The following is a 17,357-nucleotide window of genomic DNA, read 5'->3' as shown; positions in this document are numbered from 1 at the left end:
CATTTGGGAGCCTCCGCCCTTCACTCTGCCTGACCTGACTCATTTCCTGTGTCTTGGGCCTGTTGGACAGGAGGCCTTCGAGGACAGTGACCTGCCTATCTGTCTCTTTCTGTCTTCTTGCATCCTGGAGAGGCCAAGAGCTCCTTCTTGAAGGAGTGGGCTGAAGAATGAAGGCGTGACTGAATACACGACAGGTGAACCACCCTAGGCAGCCCCACCTGGCCGAGTGCTGCTCCAGGGAGGGGGGCAGGGAAGCGCCACAGACAGGCCACTGACAACATGACCACCCAACTGTGCACAGCAGAGTAGTGCCACGTTCGTGGTGTAGGTTTGGGGCTCCTCGACCTCCTTCAGTTCTTGGCTTTCCTACTTGGAACCTGTGTGGCCTTGAAGCCTCAGGCTCCTGTCTGTAAAATGGGTGTAGCAACAGTACTACCTCCCAGGGGTGCAGAGAAGATGAAAGGAGCCTGTGGAGAATGTGTCTGACTGTAGCAAACGTGCCACCTCAAAGCCCTTTGTGTCCACATCCCTTAAACCCAGGAAGGTTCTGGGAGGCAGGTGGCACATATACTGAGTCACGCTTTACGGTGGAGGCGGTTGAGGTACGCGGAGGCCGAGGGGAAGCTTATTGCAGGGCTGAACACAGCCCCTGCAGCTCACGTGCCAGGACTGTGCAAAAAGTTCAGTGAAAGGGGCTGGAGATGTGGCTTAAGCGGTAGTGTGCTCGCCTGGCATGTGCGGGGCGCTGGGTTCGATCCTCAGCACCACATACAAAGAAAGCTGTTGTGTCTGCCGAGAACTAAAAAATAAATATTAAAAAATTCTCTGTCTGTCTCTCTTTGAGAAAAAAAAGTTCAATGAAAACTGGGCGCCTCCGACTCAACCGCCTGAGGCTGGCTGCCTTGCCCCAGCCGCCTGGATGCCATGGGCGGGAGCACGAGGCCTGTCTGCGGCTCCCTGGGTGAATGGAGCCCAGGTGTCGCCAGGATGAGGGGCTTTCCCAGCGGATGCCAATCCACTCTGAACTGCTGCTGCCCCCTGGCCAGATCGCTCCTCTTGGGCAGCCTGGGTGGGGCAGCAGGCTCTGAATGCCCAGCGGGAGGACGCTCCCCACAACCTTGATTTCAATCTTTGCATTTTCTCTGTTCAAAAAGATTTCTAACGTATAGCATTCATAGTAATAAAAATATTGTTATAAAAGAAAAACCAACACTATCTGATATGAGCAGAAAAGACCTGAGAGGGACGGGGAATGAGCTGGTCCCCCGTGGCCCGTTTAGGTGTACGCACAAGATCTAGAAGTTTTTAACCCCCAAGTGAACACAGGTGACATTGACAAGCGCCTGGGTCTGGAGCTCCTGGGAATCCACTCTGCACACCTGCAGCATCTCCCAGCCACAGAGCCCCTTCCCCAGTCGCATTTCACTCCTATGAGTCAAGAATCATTGGCTAAACTGAGCACGCAGCTGGCTCCAGAGAGCAGGCTCAGGCACACGCTCTGAGCGCCTTGGTGGGGTCGTGCTTTGCTTAGCACCCAGGACCCTGGGAGTCAGCCCCGAGAAGAGGACTGTTCCATGCAGTGGGCCGGAAAGGGCGCTTGCAGTGGGCCCAGGCTGGTCCTGGCCCTTCTCCTCCTCCTCACCTCTTGAACAGGCGGCTGAACTGCAGGACATGGGCGGAGGCCAGCACGCCCAGGACTTCTTCCACGTTCATCTCCTCATCCTTCAGGTAGAGGTTCTTCAGAGCCGTGGCGAAGGCTGGGGAGGAGCAGACAAGGGAGGCCATCAGCACGAGGCTCCGCACGCCAGGCAGCACCCCAGGGCCTCAGGACTCCTGAGCTGGGTAGGCAGAGACGCCCTTGGAGATAAGGCACCAGGTGTACCTGGGGCTGGCACTGCCTGGCCCCTGACGCCAGGGGGACTCAGCTGGACTCTCCAGGGGGAGTTCAGCTGGAGCCAAAGCAAGCTGAGCTCCTGCTGGAAGGACCTGCTCTGAGTCTGTGCCTTGGGGTCACCATGAGAGTGAGACATCTTGGGGATCTCTCCCAACCCGGGCTCTGTGGCCCTGAGGGATCACGAGTGCCTGAATTTGTGCAGAATGCCATGAGTAGGTGGGTGGACTTTTTTCTCCAGAGACAACATACAGCTTCCCATGGACTCTCCTTGGAGTCTGGGACTTTGGTAAGGAACAGAGACTCCTGGGAGGAGCCAGGACAGCTTGACTGTTCAAGAACCGGCCGGCCGTGGTGGGGTCAGATGGGCTTGGCCTGTTGTGCTATCACGGTGGACTCTGAGGCTGACTGGCTGACCCATGCTTAAGTGGATCATTTCCTAACCTAGCCATTCATAGCTGTGTTGTCACGTATGTCACACATGCCACTTTAACACAGCAACCCATGACTGGGAAAGGATGGGGACAAAGGGAGCTCAAGAGAGCACCCTGGGGGAGGCCTCTGCTAATAGAAGCCGGTGGGGGTCCTTGGCTGGAGGAGTGGGTGGGTGCTGCTGGGGAGCAAGGGTGGCCAGCTGGTGTGGGCTCTGGAGGGGCAGTACCACTGTCCCTGGCCTGAGAAGCCGCTCCCTCCTGCCCCCGGGCTCCTTCCCACGGCAGCACCTCCCTCTCCTATGGTTTCACCGTCTTCAGTTTCTCCCAGGTGCTCTAGCCCCCTTGTCCCTTCTTGCTTGTCACTGTTTGGCACTTTGGACAAGGCTGTGTGTGCCACCTGCATGTTCTGAATCTGGGAATGCTGCCGAGTCAGTGGCACATGGGGACAGAGAAGACAGGGCTGCATTACCAGCTCTGGTGACCGCTGGATCGTTGACCTTCAGGGAAATGATCATCCTCTTTACACGGTTGCGTTCTTGGACCTTCCCTGGCAACAGAGCTAGGGAAGGAAGTCAGACAGTGATCTGCAGAGGCCAGCAGCACAGTGGAGGCACAGGAGGAGGCTCCTGCTGCCCTTCACTCGCCTGGGTCTCCACAGGCATCCCATTGCATTAGCTCGGTTAATGGATGCGTGTTTAAAATAAGTGCTGTTTAAAAAATACTTTCAGACTCACAGGAAGTTACAGAAGTAGTGTAGAGAGTCCCAGGGTCCCCTTGCTCAGCTTCCAATGACCCTTGATGGCCGATGCACATCACCCCCTGCCTCCCTCCCTCTGTCCCTCTCCAGCCGTCTCTGATTAACCTGGGACTACACCTGAGCTCCTCGGGTAGGCAGGTCAGGCATCGAGTGGGAGCAGAGTGGCCATCTGTGGGGGACTGAAATGTCCTTCCAGTAGCTATTGACACTTTGACCCACAGATCTCCAAACTGCAGATGCCTGCCACCGAGGAGTCCCAGGAGGAAGGACTGGGGTCACCAATCCATCCCCAGCCAACCCATCAGCTTGGAGCTGCTCTCAGGCAGCTCTGGGGCAGAAGCCAATGTCCCATCCGTGGCCCCGGGACCTTCATGGCCTCCCACCCCCTCCCCTGCACCAGATCCCAAACATGCCCCTCTGGGTTTGTCTCCAGGACAGTATGGGCCCCTCCTTGCTTCTTTCTCTTCGGGGACCTGCCCACGCGTGCCGTCTCAGAGACGCCTTCCTGGCCCACACGTGTGGCATCCCACCACCTGCGGACAGGCCTTTCCTTCTGCATGGACCAACCTGCCCACAACCCGCTGTTCCCCCTCAGGGCTGCTGGGGACGACCCACTGGGCAGGCACATTGATGGTCGGCTGGTGGCTCTGTCCCCAGAAGCCATGGCACTCTTTCCCACACCGGGGCTCAGTAAATGTCACTGAGTTACTGGAATGAAGACTCCATCATCAGTGAGCTCAAGGCTCTAGGTAGTGAAAAGCCATTTGAGAGCCAAGATGTAGTCACACTTCAGGAAAAAAAGACTCCAAATGACCCTTTTCTTCAATGTCCCTTCACTATCCTCTGGCACTTGGCTGTTCAGCTTTCACTCAGCAAACATGTGTTAAGCACTTACTAAGCACCAGGCCTGTTCCACCTCTGGGTCATTTTCCCCTTGGCATTACCGCTTACCCTCCTGCTGCGCCACCCTGCCAACCACTCGGCCTGTGGCGGGTAGTGAGTGAGACGATGCCCGCGGGAGGCGGCGGTCAGGCCTGGGAGGGATCCTGTGTTTACTGGGCTTTGCCACCATTTTGGGTTTGCTCAGATGGCAGGGTCCTGGCACAAGGCCTGGCATAAACTGAGCACTTAACCCCTTCGTACCAGCCAGGCCAGAGTGAGCAGAAGACAGGTCAACCTCCCTCCAGGTGAAAAAGCCCCCAGATCAGACGGGGCTCATATGCTCATGAGTTTCTCAGTGGGTGTTAGTAAGAGAGCCGTTTCTTTTGGATTTTGTCCTGAGAATAAACGTTCCCTGCTCAGGGACAGCTGCACCTCCATGCTAGGTGGAAAGGGACCGAGCAGCAGAGAGGCTGTGCCTCTTCACAGAGCCCAGAAACCTCCTCTGCTGCCGACTCCAGGGTAGCAACGTGGACATCCTCAAGAACAGGAAGGCGCATGGGGTCAAGAACACAAGTTGTCCTTGGGAGATAAGCTCTGCTTTTAAAGGCACGGCAGGACTTCGCTCCCATGGAACTTCCTGGAGACATGGAGCCCCAGGGGGTACCTTGGGGGGGCCCTGGAGAGTCCTGACAGTCAAGGGCAATGGGTCTCTTCACTGTGCCTTCCCTGACACTTCCAGCCAGGCCCAGCCTATGGCCTGGGGGTGGGGGGTCATATCTGCAGAGCCACCCTGGTCTCAAGCCTCTTCTCTTCAGGGACATCATTCTAGACCCGTTAAGACCATAATGTTCACAGTGACCCTCCTGCTTCCCAGTGTGCTCGCGGTCTAGGTCACCAGAGCCCTCACTGATGGCTTGGTGAGTGCTCTGACTGGGCACAGAGGAGATGGAAGAGACTGTCCTGCTCTTGAGGACACTGGGACAGATGCTTAAGAGCAGTAAAAACCGTCCCGAGCAGGAGTCACGGCTGCCACAGTCCTGCAGGAAAGCCACGAGGGCTCTCGCTGCCAGCTCTGCCAGGGAAGAGCTGAGTCAGGGGCCCAGTGGCCAGGCAGCTCCCAGGGTGCCCTCTCCAGGCCCAGGAGGGGCGGCGGCCGGGGTATCTGGCTGCCCATCTGGCTCTGGAATAACAGGGCCCTGCTGCCACATCCTGGAGCCGTAATCCCATCCTGACCGTGAATTTTCCACAGCACCTGCTTGTGAGTCAGCCCTGGTGGTGCCCATCTGTTGCCCCAAGAAGTTGGCAACGAAGCTGGGGAAGACATCAAACAGGTAAGAGCAGGCTGAGGTGTCCAGGACTTAAAGGAGGAAAAGAAAAGAAAAGAAAAGAAGGAGGGAAGGAAGGAGAGAGAGAAAGAGAGAGAGAGAGAGAGGAGAGAGAGAGAGAGAGAGAGAGAGAGAGAGAGAGAGAGAGAGAGAGAGAGAGAGAAAGTGACCTAAATTCTTTTTGGAAGGAGAAGTTAAAAAGAAAGAAAAGGAAAAGAGAAAAAAAGGGAAAGAAAAGAAAAACCAGAGGCACACAGTAGGCCTCCACCAGCGTAGCCGGGGCAAACAAGCCAAGTCAGCACTAGGACTTCCTGCCTTCCACAGTCCATTTCTCTTCTCTAAGAAGCATCTCGAGTTTCCATATCTCCCCGACCAGACTTGGAGAACCCAAGGATGACCCCTGGAGGGGGCATGTGTGAGTGCTCGCTGGGACCTGGCATTATTGCAGAACCCCCTCCGGTGACCTCCCTCGGGCTTCAGAGCCAGGGGATAAGAGCCTCCAGCCCCTTGGACAGCTGAGGGCGTGAAGGTTGAGCACACCTTGAGCTCATACCAGAGCCACACCCATATTTCCTGCAGGGACCCTGGTCTCAAAACAGACGACCACTCTCCAAGCTGGGGTCTCTGGAGCCCGAGGGTTTGGGGATCCACCCTGGGTCGAAGTTACCTCGGCGGGGGCTTGAACCGCCCCGGCCCAGGGCTGCCAAGTACAGCTTGGTCAAGGTCTCCGACTGGAACAGCTGGGGCTGGTGGAGTTCCCACTTGAAGCCGAGGCATTCCAGAGTCACATCTGAGGGGAGAAAGTGACACAGAGCCGTGTGACTACCTCCAGACACTCCTTTCAGTCCCAGCTGTTGAGCAGCACAAATGGCAAGCAGCTGCCTCAGGTCTCAGTGAGGCGCAGCCCTAAAGGAGCTCAGCGACCTGGGGGACACCAGGGCAGCCTCACTGAGCCAGTGGTAAACCCAGAGAGCTGCCGGCCAAGCTGTGGGGGCTTCAGGGGCACACGTGCTGCCCTCCCATTTGGGGAATTGGAAAAGGTTTCCCAGGAACCTTTCAGGGACACTGGCTGGAACACTCTGGTGGGACCTCATGACACTGTTTCTCAATCTCAGCACTGTTGACACTTAGGGCAGGTGACGACTATGTGAGGACTGTCCTGTGCATTATGGATGCCCGGCAGCATCCCGAGCTTCTACCTACTGGATGCCAGCAGCACTCCCCTCCCCAGCTGTGACAACCAAGAAGGTCAGCAGACATTGCCAGTGTCCCTGGGGAGCAAAATCATTCCTGTTCCCTGCTGAGAACTTCTGGGATGGTTAGTACCTACGCACTACCCATCTGAAAGGCCACAGAAAAGTCACGACACAGTGAGAGGCCTGTCAGAGAGGCAGGGTCTGCTGAGTCTCTCTCCTCTAGGGAGCGGAGAGGAGCACAAAGTTCATTATTTCACCAGAAAATATGAAATAAAATGGCAATGTGGGTTGGGGCTGGGGCTCAGTGGGAGAGCGCCCGCCTACCACGTGTGAGGCACTGGGATCCATCCTTGGCACCACATAGAAATGAACAAATAAAATAAGGTGCGTGTCCATCTACAACTACCAAAAATAAAAAAATAAAAAAGAGACAATGTGAAGAAGGCCCTTTGCAAATTGCAGAAGGTTTTAAATCATTTTTTTTAATGTTTCATCTTTTCCTTTTTTAATATATATATATTTTTAGTTGTAGATGGACACCATTTTATTTATTTGTTTTTATGTGGTGCTGAGGAACAAACCCAGTGCCTCGCACATGTCTGGAGAACACGCTATCACTGAGCCCCAGCCCCAGCCCCCGCAGAAAGTTTTATAGGGGGAATCTTGCCTGTGGATTGCATGGATGATTTAAAAAGAAGAGACTTTCACAGGAGGGCAGGTGGAGTATCCAGGGACACCAGCCAGGTGAGGCGGGGTGAGAGGGCTCTGCACAGCTCAACTCCTGTGTTAGCACAGAGCTGGAGGAAGGGATGACACAAGGGCTAAGCTCCCCAAACCCTCAATTTCAGTGCTAGATAGGACCTGTAAGGCTAACGAGCCCCATCCAGTTACTTCTTGGCTTTGCCATCAGTGTGACTGTGTGACCTGGGATATCTGTTTCTTCTTCCTGTTACTATTCTTGCTGTTCACCTGGGGGTCACACCTTACTTCTTGGATCAGCCCAGGTGGTCTGGTTATGCTGAATTAGGAAAAAAAATCCCACTCTTAGGGTGACCAAAGGCAGGAGCATAACTGGATCAAACATGGTCCCTCACTGGACATTGCTTTCCACTTTCAAGGATGGCCAATGCAGGACAGACATCGCCAGTCGATCCTAGAGCTCTTTCTCCCAGTCAGGAGATAGCCTCAAAAGATTGACCTTTTCTGGGTCAATCAGAATTGATGGGTGAGAAGAAATCTATTAGTCTCTCCTTGGAAGGGGGCTCAGCTCTGATCTCAGGCAGCACTACATGGGGTCGGGTTTATCCGTCCCAAAAAACTTCTTTAAGGGCTGACTTTGGGCTGGGGGAGTAGCTCAGTGGTAGAGCCCATGGCTAGCATCATGAGGCCGTGGGTTCAATCCCCAATATCACAAGAAAGAAGAAAGGAAGGGAAGAAGGGAGGAAAGAAGGGAGGAAGGAGAGAGCTGACTTGTCTAGGTTTCTTGTGGCTCAGTGGACCTTTGTTCAGAACTGGATGGTCCAGTTCTGATTCTTGGTTCTATTTCAGGAAAGTCCTCTTGGACAAGCGCAGATGTGGATGTCCAAGTCATAACTGGTTAAAGCCCAAAGGGGATAAAGCAGCCCAAAGCAGCTGCCTGGTGCTGAACGTCACTGTTTAGTCTTCCAATCTAAGGGCGACTCGTTAGTCGGTTTGTCCTTGTGTGTTTACTGAGCTTGGTTTTCATTCTTCATGTATTTGACAAATATTTACAGGCCAGTGGACAGGAATGGTAGCTTCAGGTCTAGTGATCTGAACTGTAAAGACCGCAGAGTCCCCTAAAGTCAGCCACATTCTGATTTCACCCACAGATGACAAAACTCACCTGCTTCCCCGTTTTGGCTGGCCTTGTCCTTCAAATTCTCAGTGAAAATTTTCTGGATTTTTGGAATACGTAACCTCAAGGAAAAACACAAACCAAAAAATCCAAGAGTTAATCCTGACGTTTTTCTCCAGCTGGGACACACATCACCCAGTGTGTGCTTCTCTGCAGCCACCAGCAACCACCTTGTCACATCATGCCCTTTGGGGGAGCTTCCTCAGGTCACTGTGCGTGGATTTGACCACTGCAGGCTGCCTCATGGCTGGTCCCCAACACTGACTCCCATGTCCAGGCTGTGGGTCGGTCTTACCAGGGAGGTATTGAGGCTGCCCCTGGCTGCCCAAACTACACCTTATTTGGTGAGTCTCTAAAACATGGCAGATGGTAGGTGCTCAATAAATATCCTTTGGAGAAAACAACAGCATGTTCTACCCACTTTTGGGACTAACTCACCAACAATTTTGTTTGACAGTTATACAGTCCCCAGTCACAGTGCCTCTAGCCTGCTCCTCCTGCCAGGGTCCAGCCCCTAGGGCCCAGGCTGGCCTGCTGAGTGCTGTCATGTCCAGCTGCTTGCCTCCACCTGATAATACTCTGTTGCATTGGTCCGTGGTCTTTGTCTTTATTAATATGACCTTTACCTAAGCTCCTCCCAGTCACTCACTCCTCCACCCCCACCGCCAGCCCTTCTTCACAGGATGCGGGGCCTGAGCCCTGCAGAGCTGGTCCTGCCTCTCCTGCTGAGTGTCCCCACCGCCCCCCAGTGCTCCCAAACTCCTTGGCCCAGCTAAGAGCTCCTGCGTCACTCTCTACCTCATGCCTCATTGCCCGCCCCCCCAATCCAGCCCCTTCTGACAGCTTCAACAGCAGGCGGGCTCCTGCTTCCTCTCCCCGACAGGCCCTGCCCACAGGCCCCAGCGCACTCTTGCTCTCCTGCTTGCCTTTTTCCTTGAGGGGCTCCTACACACCTTCAGGATGGACTTTGCTGTTGCCTTGTCCAGTGAAGCTAGGCCAGTGCCCCCCACCCCCACCCCAGGATGAGCATCACTGAAGCCCCTTCTGGGTGACTTGTGGCTGCCCAATTACTCAGGGTCCTCTGCACCACAGGGCATTGTTTGCTGCTCTGCCCTGTCGTTCAGATCTGCAAGCCATCATGCCGGGGCTCAGTAAGTGTCTAAATGGATGAATGACAAATAGATAAATGCTTTTCCACAAACACTATGTACTCAGCCCACTAAGCAAGGAAATGAAACAAAATTTGAGTCACATATTTATGGTTTGAGGGTGGTCATCCCTAAAAGGCCAGCCAGCCAAGGAGCACTTGATGAGCACATCTGGTCCCAGTAGTGTGGTGTCTACTGAGGCATGCTGTTTTCCTGCACTCCCAGAAGCCCTCACGGGCCAGGGTACATGGAGGAGCTGTGAATAATACTGCCCGTGCTGCCCTTTCCAGGGCCAGAGATGGTTGGGAGTGACTCAGTCTCAGGAGGGGCTCAGGGAGCATGAGTTGTTTACCCACTAGGACTGTGGGCAGGACCCAGCCACCCTCACATCCTCCCTCAACCCCCTGGTGGCTTGGGTGACATGTTTGGGAACATAGAGCTGGACAGGGTCAAGAAGCAATGAGTTTTGGAAAATATGGGGCAATGCCCATGAGCTCAACCACGCTCACAAACATCCCTGTCACCAGCTGAGCCAGGAGATGCCAGACAGCACAGTCTGGGGGTCGGGGTGCCTCTCAAGGTAGCTCTTCATCATCCCGGCTCTGCAGAACCCAGCGAGTGATGGATGAATGGCATCTCTTCACCTTTGGGGGACTAAACGGCCTGAGATGAATGACGTGGCAGATGAAGACGTGGGGACTGTGCTCTTAGGCTGGGAGCTCCCTCCCCCAAGTCATGGCCCATGATGGAGAAAGGAAGGGGATTCTCTAAGTTTCTCAGGGACACATGGCCTCCTTCAGGAGTCTCACAGACTTGGGCTGGGTCCCAGTCCTTCCGTTTTCTGCATGCAGCCTTGGACCAACCTGTGTCTCAATGCTTTCCTCATAAAATGGAGATGTCTGGGTGGACAGAGGGCAAATGGCCGGGAGGCCGTGTCCACGTGCACTCAGCTGACATTTGCTCTTCCGCTTCCTCTCTGACTCAGACCCTCAGGCTCTCAGCCCACTCTCCTGGAACTGCTCTCTGGTAAACATCTAGGGGTCCCATTTTGACACCTTGCCCCTTGGTGTGACCTCCCTCCGCCCTTGGGATGGGCGTGGTATTGCAGGCCAGATGGGAGGAAAACATCAGGCAGGGTCACCAGCTGGGGAGCAGGGAGGGCTCTGGGCCCCTGTCCAGCACCATGACCCTTAGAGTCTTAGCGGGGTGGCCCTTCCCTTGGGCCCTGCCTGAGGAGTGCTTCGCCCATGCTGGATTTCTGGGTTCAGGTGACAGTGTGCGTCCACACATGCCACACCTCACCAGGGACTCTGCCTGACATGGGCGTACTTGTGCCAAACACTGTTCTGAACTCTTTCCTTGGATTATGCCATAATTCTCACTGCAACCCCATAAAACAGCATATCCTGTTTGCAGATAAAGAAACTAAGGCACAAAAGGATAAGGTTGTTTGAGAGGAAGCCAGCATTTCCTCATCTGTCACCCCTCCCCCATGCCCCAGGCCCTGAGGAGGAGAGCAGGAGGAGGAGGAGGAGGAGAGCAACCAGAGGTGCTACAGCATATATGAGCACTGGCCTGAGGGCCTGCAGCACCGTGGACACAGATGCAACCAACTGGCCAGCTGGGCAACACCCAGGCATGGGCCTGCTCAGGACAGGACATAAATGGGAAGTTGGAAGCCCAAGTCCCAGCTTTCTACCCGAGAGCCTTTACCAACCAGAAAACTAGATGGGTCCAGCTCCTGTCCAAGCACACAGCGCCCTCAAGTGGAAGAAGCAACAATTATAGCATCAGCAAAAGGAACAGGGCTTGCTGCGGGCGTTTCAGGGGAGGGATGGATGTCTTGTGGTACAACCAGGCTCCCCATTGGCCAGGGGGTCTGGAAGGGAAGGGAGGGAAGATGTGGTCACTAGCTCAGCAAACAGAGGGCAAGCAGAAATTGTGTGCCAGACTCTCCCCCAGGGGTGCAGCCCCTGCTCATCAGACTTGACCTTGAGCTCATGAGATTGATAACGCCAGCCAGAGTGCATGGAATCCAAACAGTGGAGGCACTAGGGAAATGAAGAGTTCCTTCTGCAATAGGTCCAGTCTGTTGTCGGGACAGGTATGAGAGAACTCAGAGCATGGAGGAGTGAAAGTCCAGCTGGCTGCTGAGGGGCCATGAGATTGAAGGAGGTCAACTGATGGGGTAGAAATGGGCATTTGTGAGAGGTGTCCAAACACTCAGCCACCAAGTTTGGTCAAGAAATCATTCAGTTCCTGGATGGTACGTTTAGAATCTTGTGGGGGTCTCCAAGTTCCAGGTGCAAAAGAAAAGTCTAGAAAAAATATTGTCAGCCTCTCTCTGCATTCTTGTCACTACCTTGCCAATGTGCCCATGACAACCCCTCCATCCAATCAGGGTGGCCCAACCACGGTGCGGATTCCCCCTACCTTTCTGGGTTCTTCAGAGTTTCCTCAATGTCTATGCCCAAAGCCTGGCACATCTGGGGAAGTGCCAGCAGGTCCCCAAAGAAAGGCTCTTGAGGCAAACGCCACCGGTTGGTTGAGCCAACGACCCGGCGCTCCAGCCGTGCTTTGTGTTGCTGGGTGATTAAAGAAAGAGAAAATCTTAACTTCCTGGGCATGCCAGAGTTCCCAGATTGTACAGCAGGAAGAAAATAAAGGCAGATTTTAAATTGCTGGTTAATTTTTAAACATGCTAATATTTCTCATAGAGTCTCTTCTCAAGAAAAGGATGCTGTCTGTATTCCATAGACCAAGGGTCTAAAGCTACAAAGTTATTTGGAATTTAGGATTAAGGACAGGAGGGCCCAGAGGCCAAAGGTCAGGGGAAAAAAATGGTTTCCTCACAGGCTGCTCTGAAGGGTCCACAAATCATAGTGTTTGGCTTGAAGTACTGTTCTTTAAGTATCCTAATGTCATTCAGAGAGACTCTAAACTAAGGAGATCCTGGGCAGGGGCCTTTCTTTTTTAGCAGAATATACAAAACATAAAATTCTTTTTTGAAAAATATGAAACACATTATTCATTTTTAAAGGGTACAATTCAGTGACATTTAGCACATTGATAATGTCACGTGTCCATCACCACTATCGAGTTCCAGAACATTTTCATTGCCCCACAAAAGAAGCCCTGTACCCGTGAAGCTGTCACTCCTCTCTCCCCTCCCCGCCCTGGTGACCTCTAAGCTGCTTTCCGATTCCTCATATTTGCCTGTTCTGGATATTGCGTGCATGTGGAGTCACGTGGTTCAAGGCCTTTGGGGTCTGGCTTCTTTCATTTAGCAGCATTATTTCCACACTGCCTTCCTTTTCTAGGCGGAATAACGGTGCACTAAGTGGTATGTGGCATTTTGTTTATCTAGTCAGCGGAGGGACATGGTTGTGCCTCCCCCTAGGGCTATTGTGAAGAGGCTGCTGTGCATATTCCTGGGTGAGCTGTTGCTGACCGCCCATCTTCTAATTTTTATTTGTTTGTTTGATACCCAGGAGTGGAACTGCAGGGTCACTTGGAATGGGGTCTGACTTAGAAATTTTCTTGAGGCTTCATAAGAACTTCAGCTATTTCCTGAAGGGAGTGGGAGACCACCCACCATGAAAATAAACCTCAGACTCAAGACTCAAAGAAACCAAGCAATAAAAAAGCACCACGAAAAACACATGAATGGACATAATTGGTCCTAAGCCTTCCAAGCACCAGGAGGGTGGTGGAGGGACTGCAGGCTGTGGAATGGAGGCTCTGAGCACAAATCTTTTTTTTTTTTTTTTTTTTTTTGTGGTGCTGGGGTTTGAACCCAGGGTCTTGGGCATTTCAGGTAAGCACTCTACCAACTGAGCTATATCCCCAGCCCCTGAGCTCAAATCTTGTTATTGCCACTTACTAGTTGTATGGCATTGGGAAAGTCACTTTGCTCTTTTTTGAGCCTCTCTTGTCCTCATGTAAAGTAGAATCAGGTGAAATGGGAAGGACCTATGACAAAGATGATGATAATGACAACATGTGATGATCATGACAGTGGTAATGATGGTGGTGGTATGATGATGGTGTTGATGGTGGCGATGTTGGTGGTGGTGATGATGATGGTGATTGTAGTGGTGGCAATGGTGAAGTGGTGATGGTGGTGGTGGTGACCGTGATGGTAATGATGGTAGTGATGTTGATGTTGATAATGGTGACGGTGGTGATGATACCATCTTGCCTTCAGAGTTTTGAAAGGGATCAAGTAAAGATTGAGAAATATGCCTTAGCATAGTGCCTAAAATATGGCGGGAGACTGAAAACTGGCTCGGGATCCAGATGTAGTCCTGCTGTTGTGTGAGGCATGCACAGGGGTCAGTGCAGACAGTGGGTTGCTCTCTGCTTTCTGGGCGGAGCTGCCTGGACATGCTCTTCCCAGCAGAGTCAGCCCACAGAGCTGGAGGCCCTGGGAGGTGCCAGCCCTGAGGAAACCTGGCAATCCTGCTGAAACCCGGTGCCTCTCCTCGCCATGACCTCCTCCTTGTGAGGCTGATCTACTTACCGGATTCAACATTTCAATGAATGGTAGTGGAGATACACAGCAGGAAAGAGATGAGCACCTGAAAGGCAAAAGAGCCAAATTTGAAATGTTCAGTAAATTTCCAAAGGGTCCTTCAAAATATCATGGAGGAAGTTAGCCTAAAGAATCTATATTTTGCCACAAAGTAATGAGTCAGTCTCAAATGTGTGTTATTTGTCAAATCAAGAGGATATCTGGTTTTTAAAGGCACAGGAGTAGACAGACAATTCTCTGCCATTGTGCTGGGAAAGTGACTCAGATATAGCAGCACAGGGACAGCCTAGGGTTCTCTGCACTGCAAAGCTGAGGAGGACCAAAGGCCGACAACAAACAGGCTGATTGTAAAATTTACTAAAGGGGTAATATTATCATTTTTTAAATATTTATTTTTTAGTTGTAGGTGAACACAATACCTTTATTTTATTTTTATGTGGTGCTGAGGATCGAACCCAATGCCTCACCCAGGTAGAGTCAGCGCTCTACCTCTGAGCCACAACCCAAGCTCTGGGTAATATTATTAATAGGCCCAAACAACAGGTGTGGCCAGGGCTGTCCTGGACCCAGGGGACTTATGGCCAGCACAGCTTAGACGGCTTGAAAGGGGATAAACAGAGGATTTTCCAACTGTCTTTCAAGGCAATTTGTTTGCATGCAACAGAAACCAGTCTGGCCGGGTGCAGTGGTGCATGCCTGTCATCCCAGGGGCCTGGGAGGCTGAGACAGGAGGATCATGAGTTCAAAGCCAGCCTCAGCAAAAGTGAGGCACTAAACAACTCAGTGAGACCCTGTCTCTAAATAAAATACAAAATAGAGGGATGTGGTTCAGTGGTTGAGTGCCCCTGAGTTCAATCCCTGTTACCCCCCCTCCCCCTTTCCCCCCAAAACCTTGCATAACAAGTCAGCCTGGGCTGGGGTGTTGCTCAGTGGTGGAGCGATTGCTTAGCAAGTGTGAGGCCCGAGGTGTGATTCCCAACACCATAAAAAAGACGTTTCCTTCATGGCTGGATTTCCACCTTGCACGGGAGGTTTCTCCCGTCCCCAGGGAATACAAAGCTGCTTCTCTCACCCCCTTCCCACCCAGGAGTTAGAATGGCCTGCAACTCACTCTCTGAAAACCCCCCTCCAGCTTCCCATGTCCCTTGATTTCAACCCCAAGACCTCAATGAGGAGGGGAATGGGAGAACAGAGGACAGCGTTCCACAGCAGAGCAGACCTGGTCTGCCCAGAATGAGACACGCCACCAGGACTCCAGGATGGCAGGAATCCTTCAGATTGGAGAGAGGGTTCTGGGGTTCGCCCGGAGCTCTCCCAGCCACTGCTCCCTTGGCAGGATACCCGGGAGCCTCACGAGCTGATCTTGAACCAGGGGTACCTCCATGGCCCAGAACGTGTGTGTTCTTTTCTCATCCCACCAGGCAATATGCCCTTAGTGGCTTCTGATCGTCAGCTCCTGAGTCCCTCTGAGTAATGGCAGCCGCTCCTGATGGCCCCTCAGCTCCCAGAGCCCCTGCTCTCCAGCCGGGAATTCCTGAGGCTCTTCTGCCAGCTGAGCCCAGTGTGAGCGGGACCCGGCCCTCCGAGGCCCTCTGGGTCTCTAGAGTGGATAGAAGAACCAGTCCTACTTACAGTTGGGAGGCCCTTCGCCCAGCACCGGAGTGTTTACTGAGGAGATGTGTCCAGGGGAGGGACCCTCATCGCACTGTCTCTGAATTTCAGGAGGGCTGGCGGCTGGTCACTTCTGAGCCTGAGTTCCGATAGCTCTGATGACATCTGGAGCTCACCCTTTTCTTCTTAGCTGGGCGGCTTGCCTTGGTTTCCTGGGGGCATTGCGGGCACCATGGCGACAGCAGGCAAGGTTCCAAGCACTTCCTGTTCTGGGTTCTGGTTTCAGCGCAGGACGGGGCGTATCCCAGGTTCTCAGAGGGGAACTGAAGTTCTCACTGTGAGCAAGGGCTTCTCACAGGGACTAACTGGGTCCCAGGTACTTCCTCCACAGCCTCCTCCTAGAGAAGCAGTGCCACTCCGGTTCCCTTAGAGCACCAGGGTCTTCCTGGAGCCACCTGGGGCCACCTGGAAGAGTCTTTAAAAAGGCTTCCCGAGGGTCAAACCCTGAGTGTCAGCTGTAAATGAGGTTAGACTGCAGGTTCTCAGATCCCTCCTAGCTCTGACATTCTGGGGGACTCTAGCTTTCTGTATCCAGAAATGTTTTGATAAAAATATTTCAATAAAAATGGAGTTTTACAATATTAAGAGCTCTGCCTAATGGGTTGCTTTGTTGATGGGTGATTTTTCAATTTGTTCTCTCTGGGAACAAGAACTACCTAAAAGTCAAGGGCAAGACCAAGAGCTTTTGTGCCGGGGACCAGGGTGGAACTTTGCCGTGTCTTCAGTGACTTGGCTTGCAAAGCCTCTGCCCCCCAACCGAGGAACGCATCAGTCACATCCACCTTGAACCGGGTTGCAGAAAGCCCTAAGCATAGTAATAGGAACCTGAAATTGGGCAGATTGTGAGATCGGAGGATGGACTGTCTCCCAGGTTTCTTCTCAGCCTTTCCTGAGTTATGGAAATTACAAAGTAGCACAGGAGAGTAGCTACTCTACCTGTAATTGTGTTCAAGAAAATAGGAAGCCCACATAACACACACACACACACATAAGAAAATATAAGATACTACATAGTTGGGAGGCAACTCTGAATTTACCTCTCTCCTTATCCTGCAATCCTGCCCGTCCTGATGCCCGAACTCTTCGCAGAGTAGTTGGTTACTCTGGAGGATTCAGTGGGTGGCTTACCCATCTCTGTCTTCTAGGAACCCAACAACTGAACTTGGCTCTTAGAAAGTGCTTGACAAATCCTCTAGAATTGGTTGATTGAATGTACTACTCAACAACTCTGCTTTTGCATGTGGATGGATGTTGTGTGTGTGTGCATGCCTGTTCATACGTGTGTATGTGTGGGTGCATGTGTCCCTGTAGGTCCTGGTCCTGGTGTCAGTACACAAATGTCATTGTTGGCAGTTGCATTCATGTATTCATGAAGGGGGTGGACTGGTTTAGAGCAGTGTCTTTGTGTTGTACATTGGATGTGGGGTTTGGGAATAAAATAGGAGGGGGTTTCGTGGTAGGCTATGACTGACCCTAGCAGCTGCTGCCATCTGGCTGAAGAACAATTGATGCTCAGGGTTTTGTGTTTAGTGGCAGCAGCAGCAGCAGCTGGTGCCACAGTCAGACTTGAGGTGGGGTCCAAAGGAACCCACTGTCGCTCTCCTCTTTGACTAGCACTGCCAGAGAGGTCAGGAGAGGCAGGA

The 17,357-nt window shown here is 52.7% G+C and overlaps 1 protein-coding gene across 1 annotated transcript in view; it reads right to left on the bottom strand.

The window, feature by feature from the left end:
* The window catches only part of BTBD16 (BTB domain containing 16), a 48,587-nt gene extending 32,229 nt beyond the window's left edge, over window positions 1-16,358 (bottom strand). The window contains exons 1-7 of the mRNA XM_081268873.1: window positions 15,676-16,358; window positions 14,032-14,089; window positions 11,943-12,094; window positions 8,350-8,423; window positions 5,957-6,079; window positions 2,795-2,884; window positions 1,643-1,757 (exon numbers count right to left, since the gene is read on the bottom strand). Of these exons, the coding sequence (XP_081124999.1) occupies window positions 1,643-1,757; window positions 2,795-2,884; window positions 5,957-6,079; window positions 8,350-8,423; window positions 11,943-12,094; window positions 14,032-14,043 (566 nt within the window). The 5' untranslated portion in view covers window positions 14,044-14,089; window positions 15,676-16,358. The remainder of the gene's footprint in view (window positions 1-1,642; window positions 1,758-2,794; window positions 2,885-5,956; window positions 6,080-8,349; window positions 8,424-11,942; window positions 12,095-14,031; window positions 14,090-15,675) is intronic.
* Window positions 16,359-17,357: the final 999 nt, after the last annotated feature.

This window comes from Spermophilus citellus (genome assembly GCF_964194105.1).
Source record: "Spermophilus citellus genome assembly, chromosome: 15".
Lineage (NCBI taxonomy): Eukaryota > Metazoa > Chordata > Mammalia > Rodentia > Sciuridae > Spermophilus > Spermophilus citellus.
Note: the sequence above shows the minus strand (reverse complement) of the source record. Positions and strands in the feature narration are given on the sequence as shown.